Below are 13,042 nucleotides of genomic sequence, written 5' to 3' on the forward strand. Positions count from 1 at the left end.
TGCTCCGCACTAAACGCTTCACTTTCCCCCCTTTGCCTTTTCATGGGTTCTGTCTCATGCGAGGTTCGGACGCGGGTTGTTGAGCGACAGGAGGTTTTAGTCAGTTCGACTCCGACATGCCTCGTCCTTCATCCCCAGGGGAGGGCGGAAGTCCGGCGATTTCCTCCTGACCAAAAAAAAAAAAAAAGGTCGGATGAGCACACACAACATCTGTTGTTAAAGGGTTACATGCACATCGGAATAGCGCCACCCAACATGTTTTTTTTTTTGATATTTTTTTATGATATAAGGATTACTGGTGGCCCGGAGGCCTTTCCAGTTTCACCAGGACAGGTGGGCGAGCAAAGGCTCAGCCAGAAGGGGTGGGATTTGCTAACAGCTGCCCGAGCGCCTCCGAAGGAGACCTAAGAGCTCAAGAGCAGCTGCTTCGCGAATGAATCTACTACCGGATCGGAATCACGACCCGCTGAGAAGATCCTGCGAGAAACTCAGCGAGCTGATTCATGGGTTAGGTTGCACGTCGAACTCTTTGACGAGTACGGTTACCGGGGTCCCTAAACCTGCTCCTAGTGTTAGAGCTGAAGGCGTCTAATGCAAAGGTTATTGGATCTGATGGATCCGTAAGGATGTGTACCCAACATGTAACATAGACAATAATAGATGCAAAACTTATCACTTCGTATTTTTCATTTAACTTGAAACTAAAAGAAAACTGAATTAACTGTGCGATCATACACGTATGTTGTGTACGTATTTGCGGACAACGAAAGCTGATCAAACAAAAGTTAACCATTAATTTCTTTAGGTATGTCGAACTAATCGAATTTATATCATTGATAGAATAAAAAAATTGTTTTTTTAGTATATGGAAGTATTCGACTACTAAATAGATGGAATTATTTGGTTTTTTTTTTTTATGTAATATACCATATTGGGGTTGTGGATAAACCGTTATTATGAATAATTCGTTCACATCAATCTCCGGCAATGTTAATTCTTTAGAACAATTTCATTTCGATAAGATTAATGTCATTGGAAGTGTGTCGGGGCGCGAGGCGGTATCTTATCTCTTGTCATGAGTATTGATTCAAACTTCAATGCAGTACCTGGTGTATTTTGCAATTGTAAATATTTTGCATATGTTTTGTATTTTCAAATGGCTATTCTAAGGTACAACCAAAACCGTGAGTAGAGCGAAGTGTTCCGAATTTGTAACTCATATTTTTCAATTGTATTGATTTAAAACAAAACTTTAGATTTGAGATTCATTTTTGAAAGTTTGACTATTTACTGTATTTTAATTACAACATTTAGTGTAATTTTTACATTATTTCAGTCGACAATACCGTAAACTACTTTGCAACACTCGCCTTCTTCTGTGGGATATCTTGTGTTACGATTATGCTAAAATTCGGAGGTTTTAAAGCTTCCTTAAACATATTCAATGGTAGGAAGAATGGAAAAGAGAAAACCGAATTACATCAGGGTTCATATATGACAGGCGCGTATCGTACAAACAGAGACGACGTGTCTGGTAAGAAATCTTTCTCAATTATAAACAAAAAACCGAGTCACACCATTTGAATTTTTAATATACTCGCAATCGGTATACCTCAATATCCTGTCATGTACTTTATTATATTTTTCAGGATACGTCAGCACTCCGTCGCCCACGAAAACATTATCCCCAGCAATGGTGAAGCTGCCGGGACGAAAACCTTGTTGTCTGCTAACCACACGACCCACTAAGAGCCTCGGCAATCTCACGTTAGCCACTTCGAGTACAATGAAGGCAGTTCCGAATCAAAACGCAACGGACGTATCAACCGACCCGAGGGGCGAGGGAGATAGGGAGATAAAGAATCCTTCGCACAAACAACGAGAGAAAGAACGCAAAAGACACGAGAAGCAACGACTGGACGAACAGAAAGCTATCGAACGGACGACACGTGAACAGGCTAAAGTGGAAAAGATAAAGAGAGAGAAAGAAAAGAAACGAGTGGAAGAGGGCAAGATAAAAGATAAGAAACGTAAAGCGCCGCAGCCGCAACAGCAGAGCGTCCCCTCACCGGGACATGGCTCCGCTAAATACTCAACAAACACTTTGGACAGTTCGATCAGTCGGAATACCGGCCCCCCGCCTTACTCAGAAACAGCGACGGAGCTAGTAACGCTGGACGCGAGCGACGCAACACGAGACGTAAGCTTCGGCAAACCAATCGACACAGGCACTTGGGATATCGTAGCAGAACACAGAGAGCAACTAAACAGAACAACACACGCCGTCGACAAAAACAACAAACAAACAGTCATAGACTTGAACTACAGCGCGGGAAGCGGTGACAAAACCGAAAACGTCGTGTAGGAAAATAATTCACATCATTGTTTACTTAAAAAAAACTAAAAAAACTCGCAAATATATCGAACGTAACAAATAATCTATTTACACGATAAGATACGTCAAAAAAGCTTGTTTAAGAACATATTTTTTAATGTTTTTGTAGGTGTTAATAATCTTTATCTTAAATCATCTAATTTACTCGTAACACGATATTTTAATATGAATGACTTATAAACCAAATTCTCGTCTGGTATCGCGTTTGTTTTGACCCAGAGACCTAAGGGGAAAGATCGCAATAAAAAATACTCTACTAATCAATAACTATAACAATAACAAATAAAGTTCAGCATTCTGATCATAACTAACGGGGCGAGAAATTTTTTTAAGAATCGAATTATAATCGCTGCGAAATTATAATAGAGTTCACGATTATCTCGATTCCAAATCGAGATGTATTTAGATTTGGCTTAGTCTCACGCTACGTACATACATTCAATTGTTCTTGTATAATACAATATTGGGTCTTAAAGGCGACTAAAATTCTTTCTTCGATACACAAGTTGAGCATACTGCAGACTATAACTATGGAGATCCATAGGTTTGTTTATATTATCGAAATAATAGATTGAATCTGTATTAAAATGACTCATACACAAAGGTGTGTAAACCTTTAGTATTAGTAAATTATGAAATAATTTCGCTGCTTTTTTATTTTTTATTGCTTAAGTGGGTGGACGAGCTCACGACAGAAATCTACAACGTAAATGCGTCACCCACCTCGAGATGAGTTCTAAGGTCTCAGTATAGTTACAACGGCTGCCCCACCCTTCAAATCGAAACGAATTACTGCTTCACGGCAGAAATAGGCAGGGTGGTGGTACCTAACCGTGCGGACTCATAAGAGGTCCTACCACCAGTAACCGCACACCTCATTGTTGTCAATGTTTAAATAGTTGCGGTAGGCAGCGGCTTAGCTGTACCTCTGGGATTGCTGACGTCAATGAGCGACAATAACCACTCACCATCAAGTGGGCCGTACGCTCGTCTGCCTACAAGGGCTAAAAAAAATAGACAAAGACAAAAGTTCAGTATCTTTCTTTCTTGTATTTATGAACTGAAAATTTTTTTATCTTGTACTTATTATTCATTGCCATTAATAAAAAAAATGTTGGAAGTGCATTCCCCATTTACAAGAAAAATATGACTAACAAAACAAAAGATAAAAAGATAAACTGGAAAAGATAAAGCGATTCTAAGTTTTGAGGTGTCAGGATTATGGTTGAAGTTCGATAAGACGGCAAATACATACTGGTGTTAAATTTAAGTGGGAAGATCGGTACTTTTTGGTCCATTCACACTGGCATACTAATTTTATATTAAAACTAGCTGACCCGGCAAACATTGTTTTGCCATATATAAGATTTCTAGGGAATTTCTAGTGTAAAAAAAAAAAAACTTATTGTAAGTGTGTAAGGATGTGGTAAATGAGTGAAAGAGGTATGTAGTGCTGTGAACGATGAGGGAATATATAATAAAAATAACAAAACCTCATTCAACCAACCATAATACCTCATGATAACAAAAAAAAATGTCCAAATAAAAAAAAAATGTTAGGGGTGGTGGACAACCATAATCACTTAGGGGTATGAAAAATAGATAGTAGCCGATTCTCAGGCTTACTGAATATGTATACAAAATTTCGGAATCGGACAAGCGGTTTCGGAGGAGTATGGGAACGAACATTGTGACACGAGAATTTTATATATTAGATAAGAAAAAATAAATTAGTCATTAAATGACATGACGACGTTACGAATAGTATTTTTTGTAAAAATAAAAGATTTTGTTGTTAAACTAAATATCCACTAGATTTCGCCATACCATCCCACATATATACACCTAAACGGTACATAACACAGTTAAATAAAGAGAAGGAGGACAAGGACTTTTTGGCGGGAATGCGAGGAGCGAAGTAGCCGCTAGACGTAACTTCTCGGGATCCACCAAAAAGTCCACTGAAAAAGTCTCTTACTGAGATTATATTTCATCCCATATCATCTCATTTCATTTAATTTAATCCCAGTTGATTATTGTCTCAAATTAATCATCTTCATTTCATTTCACTCCATATTATCATTTTTCATAAAATAAGAATATAAATTAAAATAAGACATGACTTAAAGGTCTTAGCTACCAGGTCATAAAATCCCATAAAAAAAAAGAGGAGGACAATAATTGTTTACCTGTGCACTTTAGCGAGCGGGAAGTGCAGACAGATCTTCTGGTAGAGCTCGGTGAAGTGCTTATAGGAGCGGTAGAGCACGGAGGGCGTGGCCTGGCCGAGCCGGTAGATGCGCAGCGCGTACACGTAATGCTTCTCCGGGTCGTAGCGCTTCTCGTAGCCCAGGCACTCCACGCTCACCAGCCGCCCCTCTTGGGTCATGCTACACAAAAAAAAGGAAATTGAATATCTTTATTTTCACGATGCGTAGGATCGTTTTGATTTCAATTACAATGAAACGAAAAAAATAAAATAAAAAAAAACGATACGCGTGCAAAACTTGGTGCACGTGAATGAAGTGAAACTTCTTTTTCGATGTGTATGTACTATTGTGGTTTTCTTCATTTCATTCATCCTTAAATCAGTTATGCTCTTGTAATAGGAAATGCTGTGTATAAGAGATGCCACATCTTCAACATTTAAATAGTTCATTAAAATATTGGACGCTACTCGTGTCGTTTGTAACGCTCGTGCTGTCAGTTATTTTTAATAATTAATTGAAAATGAGGTCGCTTTTTCAAAGTGTTAACATTATCAGTGGCATAAAAAGAGCGGAGCCGTTGCCTCAAAAAAAACCCGGTGGCATGGGTACACCTTTCATTCTTCCATTAATTTTATCGGTTCATTTAATAAATAGTCTTTATTTTTTCTACGACCGTAGTACAAAATCCCTTAAAACATGTTGGGATTGTTATACACCGCATTGATTAATAAGTCTTAAAAGTGTTCAGGTCATGACTATTTTTGTGTTGAAATTAGAGTATTTTGAGGTTTTCAATAAGATCATAACAAAACTGACGTTTGAGTCGTACACAGAATATACAAAATATAGGCTATATAAAAATAAAGTATATATTTGAATAAAGCCAATACTGACGTCATTTGAGGGCAAGAAAAGATCAAACGTAATTGATAAAAAAGTATTAATTAATAATTACAGATTAATTTTTCATTCATTAAAAATGATTTTCTGTAGTCTAAGCTGTTACCTCGATACGTTTTTCAACGAAATAAAAAAAGGTCAATGCCCATTTCACACAAGGATATCTCTTGGTATTTATTTACTTACTGATAAATAAATTCAATTATAAAGATAAAGCCGCGCCAATAAAGAATAGAATCTAAAATGGCGGCGGCGATCATGGGCTCTCAGTCTAAACTATTGCTGTCTTTAGTCGCACACGGCGCGTACTGCATGCAAAAAAATATCAGTTCAGACTTTGTTGTTGAATTCGAGTTTTTTTCACTTTCGAGTTGTGCGACTTAGATGACTGACAGAAAAAGTGTCTACGCAAGTTGCATTACAGATGAGACACTTCCCCCTCTGCGGGGGCATAAAGTAAAGTTAAGTACATTCTCATTTGTTTTTTTATATTTTTTTACAATAAACAGCTTTTTCTTTCTATCTTTCTTTTTATTTGTTGACCCTATCATCTAATAGTGCAGGTACATAACTACATAGACGCCATTTTTGATTCGTTTCTTTATTGGCGCGGCTTATAGATTGATACCTGTACGTTCGCGGCATGAATGACAACAGTTCCGAAGTGTTGCTGCTTTGGTCGCCACTCGCGCGCAACTGAGCCAAGTTGTGCAGAAAGAAATTGATGGGGGTAAATCTACAAAAAAATATACATAGTTCTTAATATTACGAATAATTAATATATTTATAACCATTCTAATTATGGAGAATTGACTGTCGAGCTGTTGATACCAATAATGAATAGAATATCAATTTTTTTTATTCTATAGATGGTTGGACGAGCTCACAGCCCACCTGGTGTTAAGTGATTGCCGGGGCCTATAAACATCTACAACGTAAATGCCGCCACCCACTTAGAGATATGAGTTCTAAGGTCTCAGAATAGTTACGACTGCCCCACCCTTCAAACCGAAACGCATTTCTGCTTCACGGCAGAAATAGGCGGGACGGTGATACCTACCCGTGCGTACTTTCAAGAGGTCCTACCACCAGTAATTACACAAATTATAATTTTGCGGATTTCATATTTATTACACGATTTTATTCCTTCACCGTGGAAGTCAATCGTGAACATTTGTTAAGTACGTATTTCAGTAGAAAAGTTGGCACCCGCCTGCTTTGGTTCGAACACTGGTGCATCGCTCGACACGAACGCAACTGACGTCTTATCTTTTAGACCACGACGACTCCAAATCAAATGTAATTTAAACTATAGGTATAGTAACCGGCAAACTTCGTGAGCAAATGACCTTGACTGCGCAGAACCGAATTTTAGATCACTTTGGTGGTGAGGGTGAGGCGCGACGGCAGGGGACATCGTATCGAGCGCGTTATTGGTAGATCAGTCGAACCTTGCGTCCCGCACCGCGCCCTCGTTCCGCTTGCTCCCAAAAGTACGCTTGCGTACAGTGAAAAGTCTATTAATATTAATCGTTGAAGTTATTTGTTATAATTATTATTGTTTGTTGATTTTGTTGTTATTGCTATTTGTTGAGTGTTTCTTGATTTTTTATAAAAAATATACTATGCCACGTCAAACTGGTGTAGTATTAAAAAGACAAGCTAGAAAAATGGTGTACGACGTATATTGCTTTCTTAAAAAGCAGGGAAATAATGATATGGAAACGGTAAAAGAGACTTCAGAGGCAACAAAAACATCAGTCAGTACTGTTAGGCGTATTATTAATGAAGCGAAGGGCTCTAACTTGCTCGCCGTGTTTCGTACTCCAGGTAAAAAAAGATCAGGGAAGAACAAAGTTACCGGAATTGATAGTTTCGACCAATCTGCAATAAAAAGATGTATTCATAATTATCACATAACAAACAGCGAACTTCCTACCGTCGAAAGACTTCGTAAAAAATTGAAAGAAGATATAAATTTTAATGGGTCGGAACGAAGTTTACGACGAATTATGAAAGAGCTAGGCTTCAGATGGAAAAGAACAGAAAATAATCGGAAGCTATTAATTGAAAAAAGTAATATTCGACTACTAAGGATCGAATATCTCCAAAAAATAATTAAATATAGGCAAGAAGGAAGACCGATAGTGTACACCGATGAGTCCTATGTCGACTCATCACATGCAAGTGGTATGTCGTGGTCAGATGGATCAACTGTGGGTTATTTCGAAAGGACAGCGTGTAGTAATAGTGCATGCTGGCTCCGAAGATGGATTTGTTCCCAATGCCCTTCTTTTGTTTAAAGCTGGCACAAAATCTGGTGACTACCACGATAACATGAACTATTTGAACTACGAAAAATGGCTGCGTTGTCAGTCAAATCTGCCACCAAATTCCGTTGTAGTAGTCGACAATGCGTCATATCACAATAAACAGTCTGACCCCGTCCCAACTGCCAATGCCAAAAAAGTCTATATGAAGAAATGGTTACAAGAAAAAGAAATTCCATACGATGAAAACATGTTGAAACCCCAGCTTTTTAGCTTGATTAAAGCACATAAGGAACAACACAAAACATACAGCATTGATAAAATTTTATCAAACCACAACCATTCAGTGCTTCGCTTACCTCCATACCATCCAGACCTCAACCCAATTGAAATGGCTTGGGCAGCTATTAAAGGGTATGTCAGTAGCAAAAATGTCAACTGGAGCACTGGCAAAGTAATAGAGCTAGTGAAGGAAAAGGTCGCGGCGATGGGTGCTCCGGAATGGGGTAGATTATGTCAAAAGATAAAAGAGATTGAGGCGGAGTATGTAAAAAGTGATCATGTGGTAGATTTAGTCACTGATGAGTTTGTAATTTTTGTTGACGATGATTGCGACACGGATGAAGAAAGTAGTGATGATGATGATAGTCATGATTATGATAGCGAAAAAACAATTACAAATACCAGCTCAGCTTCAGCTGATCCAAGACCTGGCACCAGCTCTAGTTTTGACCTAATGGAAGGAATATCTATTTTACCCCTAGATTAAATTACTACAATTATTAACCTGTATTTTTTGTTCATGTACTAATAAATATATAAATAAATACATATTATGTTGTTTTTAATAACTTAATAACATTTTTGTACGTAATTGTACGATGCGCGAACTTACCCCCACTACGTCAACTAATGCTCAAGAAGTTTGCCGAGTATTATATGCGTGCGACAACAGTTTTTTTTTGCTTAGTTGGGTGGACGAGCTCACAACCCACCTGGTGTTAAGTGGTTACTGGAGCCCATATACATCTACAACGTAAATGGGCCACCCATCTTGAGACATAAGTTCTAAGGTCTCAAGTATAGTTATGGTGGTAACGGGTAAAAGTCTCAAGTAGCAATGGCTGTGTCCGTACTTGCTCTTGAGCGAGGAGTGTATGAGCCTGGCGAAGGCGGCGGCGGCCTCGGCCTTGCTGGCGGCGGGCAGCAGCGCGGCGCGCACGTAGCTCACGGCGGCGCTGGTGACGCCCGGCACGCCCGACAGCGACATCTGTGGAAGGTCCCCATCAACTGTACGTCACGGCTAGCGACGAGACATACTTGCAAAATACCAGCGCTTCTAAGTACGAGTACGGAAAACTAGCAGGGTCAAAAACCAGATTTTAAAAATACTTAAAAGTAAATAAAAGATTTTTAAGTATCATTTTTTTTCTTAGATGGATGGACGAGCTCACAGCCCGCCTGGTGTTAAGTGGTTATTGGAGCCCATAGACATCTACAACGTCAATGCGCCACCCACCTTGAGATATAAGTTCTAAAGTCTCCAGTATAGTTACAACGGTTGCCCCACCCTTCAAACCGAAACGCATTACTGCTTCATGGCAAAAATAAGCAGGGTGGTGGTACCTACCCGTGCGAACTCCCAAGAGGTCCTACCACCAGTAAAAAAATGAATGAACGCATGTTTACGTAATTATGCTCCTAATTTTGTTTCGGTTATGTTAGCTTATTTGATTGACAAGTTCCCGACCCGATCGGATGGCATATCGTGCATTAAAGTTTCGGTTCATGCATACGGCTATCATCGGAAATACTCGGGCTCGGCAACCCTGCGCGTCAAGTGCGTCAACGCGCCGAGCCGCGTAAGCGTACGTAGTGCTTGAGACGCCGCGGTGTTCAAATTTGAATATACTTGCATAAGAGTTCAACCCGTATTCCATGACGGATAAGGAGCAAAATCGTATAAATAAAAAATACTTTGAAGTTCAAAATATTTTTTTATATCCACAAATCCGATTGTGTTTTTTATTCCTAACTAGCGACCCGCCCTCGGTTCGCTTCGGAAACATTAAATTTTATTATTGATAGCTGAGTCCCGCGATGTTACCGGCTGTTATTGTCGTACCAGGCAGGAGACGCCGCGGGGCGAAGCTAGTCTAAACAAATAGCCTAAGTTACTCCTTATATCATTAGCTACCGATCAGTGAAAGTCTCGTCAAATCGGTCCAGCCGTTCCAGAGATTAGCCGGAACAAACAGACAGACAAACAGACAGACAGACAGACTGACAGACAAACAAAAAATGTAAAAAATGTTATTTTGGTATATGTACCGTATATATATTCATATGCGTGTAGTAAAAAGCGGTTGTTTCAATATTACAAGCAGACACTTTTATTTATATGTATAGATAAGATATGAACCATTTTCCTATGCAGTATTTTCATGTGAGTGTTGCAAGTTTTTTGAGCATCCGAATTCAGCACATACACTTTTATACTTGCAAGTATTTTTAGCTCGTACCAGGGTACGGTACCGTACTACGAAGTGAAAACCTGGTAGCGTAAATACGCCTTAGCTTTAGTCACGCCGTTGCTCACTTCCTTCACTGTGACAACTCGGCTTATTACGTAGCGTTTAATTGCTAGAGTTTGCAAATTCTTTGTTTACAACATTATATTATGATGAGTAATTGAAGACATGAGTGGATGAACGGGGATAAGATACAATTTGCTAATTTTGAGAGAAAACGAGCAACATACTTTGGGAGTCTTAACGACGAAAGGAAGATCTTCCACCGAGCGGGTGATATTGCTCGGTAGACCGACGGTCCGAATGTTGTTGTTCAGAACTTGTATATATGCGCCTATCTTGAAAATGTCGTAAGCGAGATTCAAGCATCTGTCAATTATCTTGCGTTGAATGATGGCTACCCGCCACAATACTTTTGTTACTTGTACTTTTTTTTCGTACATAACTCTTTTATCACATGCAATTTTTAAAAAAGACCTTTAAACCTAGTTTTAAGATCTAATATGCTCAAAAATCTTACAAACGATAATTAACCCCTTCATCCACTCATGTCTTCGATTACATATAGACATTCGTAGCTTAAAAATGTTTAATAAAAAATTTCACTTATTCACGCATTATAAACATTAGGTAAATCCCAGTCTGTTATGGACATTGTCAATAATCTTTTTAGTACGCTAATGAGCTCTTTTATTTTATTTTTATTGCTTAGATGTGTGGACGAGCTCACAGCCCACCTGGTGTTAACTGGTTACTGGAGCCCATAGACATCAACTATGTAAATGCGCCATCCACCTTGAGTCACGAGCTCACGAGTAAACATAGTAAACGTTGCCCTGGCCTCCGGTGGGGAACCCCCCAACTCACCAAAGCGAAGAGGTCGAGGATGTGGTCGTGATGCGCCCTCACTATGTTGAAGGCCATGCAGCACAGCTCTACGAAGTGCTGGAAGCGCTGCGTCGGGCGCTCGCCGCCGTTGATAACGTACACCATGTCGTGCGTCAACACGAACGGGGCACGGTCTCTGTACATTTTTTATATATGAGATTTTATGACCTGGTAACTTACACCTTTAAATCAAGTCTTATTTTAATATATATGTTAACGGAAATGTATGTAATCCGTCATTGTATACAATTCCTAGGAAATGTATGTAATTCCTAAAATCGCACGGAAATGTGTGAAATAAATTATATTATACTTGCACATTACACATTTCCTAGGAAATCTATACATTTCCTAAATAGCAATCGGAAATGTAAAACATTTAAGATATTGATGGGTACGCGGGGACAGCGGGACGAGTCTTGCACTACGGTCAGTTGCCAACTTGCAATCCACTGGAACCGACCAGGGATTTAAGAAGTGCCTTTGCAAGAAAAGCTGTGCTACATCAAGATGTCTGTGTTTTAAAAATAAAGTATGATGTACTTCCAAATGCCATTCGAGCTTACCCTGCAAAAATAAATAGCTATATGAACTGACAAAGTATTATAATATAAAGATTTACTTTTATACTTTGACATTTATAATTACTGAATTATCAGACTGATTACTTGCCAAATGAAAATTTTATTTTAGAAGAATAAATATAAGTTGATTTTGTGATACGTTAAAAGTTAATAGATAGTTGATTTTAGAAGATTTAATTAGTAAGATAATATGAATATATTATTATTATTTTACGGTATGACAAAAAAATATTATTAACAACGTGTTTTATTACAGAAAGCATTTACTTTATACATTTCCTAATACGATATTGGAATTATATACAATTCCGAGGAAATTTATACATTTCCTAGGATATCTATGCATTAAATAGTTTTTCAAACAATATTTTATACATTTCCTAAATAGTATCGGAATTGTACACATTTCCTAGGATTTGTATACAATTCCTTGATTTCATACATTTCCGGTAACATATATATTGTTATTTTTGTGAAAAATGGTAATGAAGTGAAAGGAGGAGTGAATGATGAAGGAGTGAAATGAAATGAGATGATGTAGGATGACATATAATCTTAGTAAAATGGTGGTCATTTACTGAGATTTTTTCAGTGACTTTTTTTTTATTGCCCTTGTAGGCAGACGAGCATACGGCCCACCTGATGGTGAGTGGTTACCGTCGCCCACGGACTTCAGCAATGCCAGGGGCAGAGCTAAGCCGCTGCCTACCGACCGCTGACCGCTGACCTTTTGGAGGATCCCGAGAAGTTACGTTCAGCGACTTTGTTTCATTTTCCCACATCTATGCACTTTCACAGATATTAAATTATAATAAACCACTGTCATCAGGTGGGCGGTATGCTCGTTTACCTACCAGGAAAATTAAAAAAAAAAATACATATAAACTAGCCTCTTGAAGTTGCCGAACATTTGCGCGTCTCCCAGGAACTTCCCGAAGTCGATGTGGAACAGGTGGCCGGAGGTCTTCAGCATGATGTTGTCGTTGTGCCGGTCGCAGATCCCCAGCAGGTACGTCGCCACGCTGTACCCGGCGCACGAAGCTGAAACGAAATTATTCATTTCCATCAAATTTTTGAATCCGACGTTACTAATATACATATACGAACTGTTACGAGGATTTATTAGAAAAGCTTTTAAAAAAAAGAAGTTTATATGATCTATATATTAACTAGCTGACCCGGCAGACTTCGTAGTGCCTCAATCGTTAAATAAAAAACCTAAGCTTTTGTATAAAATAAACTTAAAACAAACAAAAAAGGAAAA

At 38.7% G+C, this 13,042-nt stretch overlaps 3 protein-coding genes across 7 annotated transcripts in view; 2 read left to right on the forward strand and 1 right to left on the reverse strand.

The window, feature by feature from the left end:
- The window catches only part of Pi3K68D (phosphatidylinositol-4-phosphate 3-kinase catalytic subunit Pi3K68D), a 48,215-nt gene that overhangs the window by 7,173 nt on the left and 28,000 nt on the right, over window positions 1–13,042 (reverse strand). For both annotated transcript variants that reach the window (XM_089732242.1, XM_089732243.1), the window contains exons 25-29: window positions 12,669–12,819; window positions 11,174–11,330; window positions 8,912–9,045; window positions 6,134–6,241; window positions 4,585–4,785 (exon numbers count right to left, since the gene is read on the reverse strand). In XM_089732242.1, coding sequence (XP_089588368.1) covers window positions 4,585–4,785; window positions 6,134–6,241; window positions 8,912–9,045; window positions 11,174–11,330; window positions 12,669–12,819 — 751 coding nt within the window. The remainder of the gene's footprint in view (window positions 1–4,584; window positions 4,786–6,133; window positions 6,242–8,911; window positions 9,046–11,173; window positions 11,331–12,668; window positions 12,820–13,042) is intronic.
- LOC114241771 (uncharacterized) lies at window positions 707–3,033 on the forward strand. Of its 4 annotated transcripts, none has more exons than XM_089732247.1 (3): window positions 707–805; window positions 1,337–1,534; window positions 1,650–3,033. In XM_089732247.1, exons 2-3 carry the CDS (start codon window positions 1,402–1,404, stop codon window positions 2,363–2,365), a joined length of 849 nt encoding a protein of 282 aa, XP_089588373.1. In that variant the 5' UTR covers window positions 707–805; window positions 1,337–1,401; the 3' UTR covers window positions 2,366–3,033. The 4 variants fall into 4 exon arrangements, with proteins under 4 accessions (XP_089588373.1, XP_028028530.2, XP_089588370.1 ...); XM_028172729.2 differs by having other exon boundaries at window positions 804–1,184; XM_089732244.1 differs by lacking the exon at window positions 707–805 and adding an exon at window positions 967–1,124.
- Window positions 7,582–8,608, forward strand: LOC149501655 (uncharacterized). The gene has a single exon (XM_089732248.1). It carries the CDS (start codon window positions 7,663–7,665, stop codon window positions 8,542–8,544), a length of 882 nt encoding a protein of 293 aa, XP_089588374.1. The 5' UTR covers window positions 7,582–7,662; the 3' UTR covers window positions 8,545–8,608.

Source organism: Bombyx mandarina, chromosome 13, assembly GCF_030267445.1.
Source record: "Bombyx mandarina strain Sakado chromosome 13, ASM3026744v2".
NCBI classification, from domain to species: domain Eukaryota; kingdom Metazoa; phylum Arthropoda; class Insecta; order Lepidoptera; family Bombycidae; genus Bombyx; species Bombyx mandarina.

What these genes read in the sequence shown, in the direction of transcription:
- LOC114241771 (XM_028172729.2), top strand. Translation starts at nt 1,076, where the DNA reads ATGAGTATTGATTCAAACTTCAATGCAGTACCTGGTGTATTTTGCAAT. An exon ending in TCTAAGGTACAACCAAAACC is followed by an intron (nt 1,185 to 1,336) that starts GTGAGTAGAGCG and finishes ACATTATTTCAG; the next exon opens with TCGACAATACCGTAAACTAC. An exon ending in AAACAGAGACGACGTGTCTG is followed by an intron (nt 1,535 to 1,649) that starts GTAAGAAATCTT and finishes TATATTTTTCAG; the next exon opens with GATACGTCAGCACTCCGTCG.
- LOC149501655 (XM_089732248.1), top strand. Translation starts at nt 7,663, where the DNA reads ATGAGTCCTATGTCGACTCATCACATGCAAGTGGTATGTCGTGGTCAG.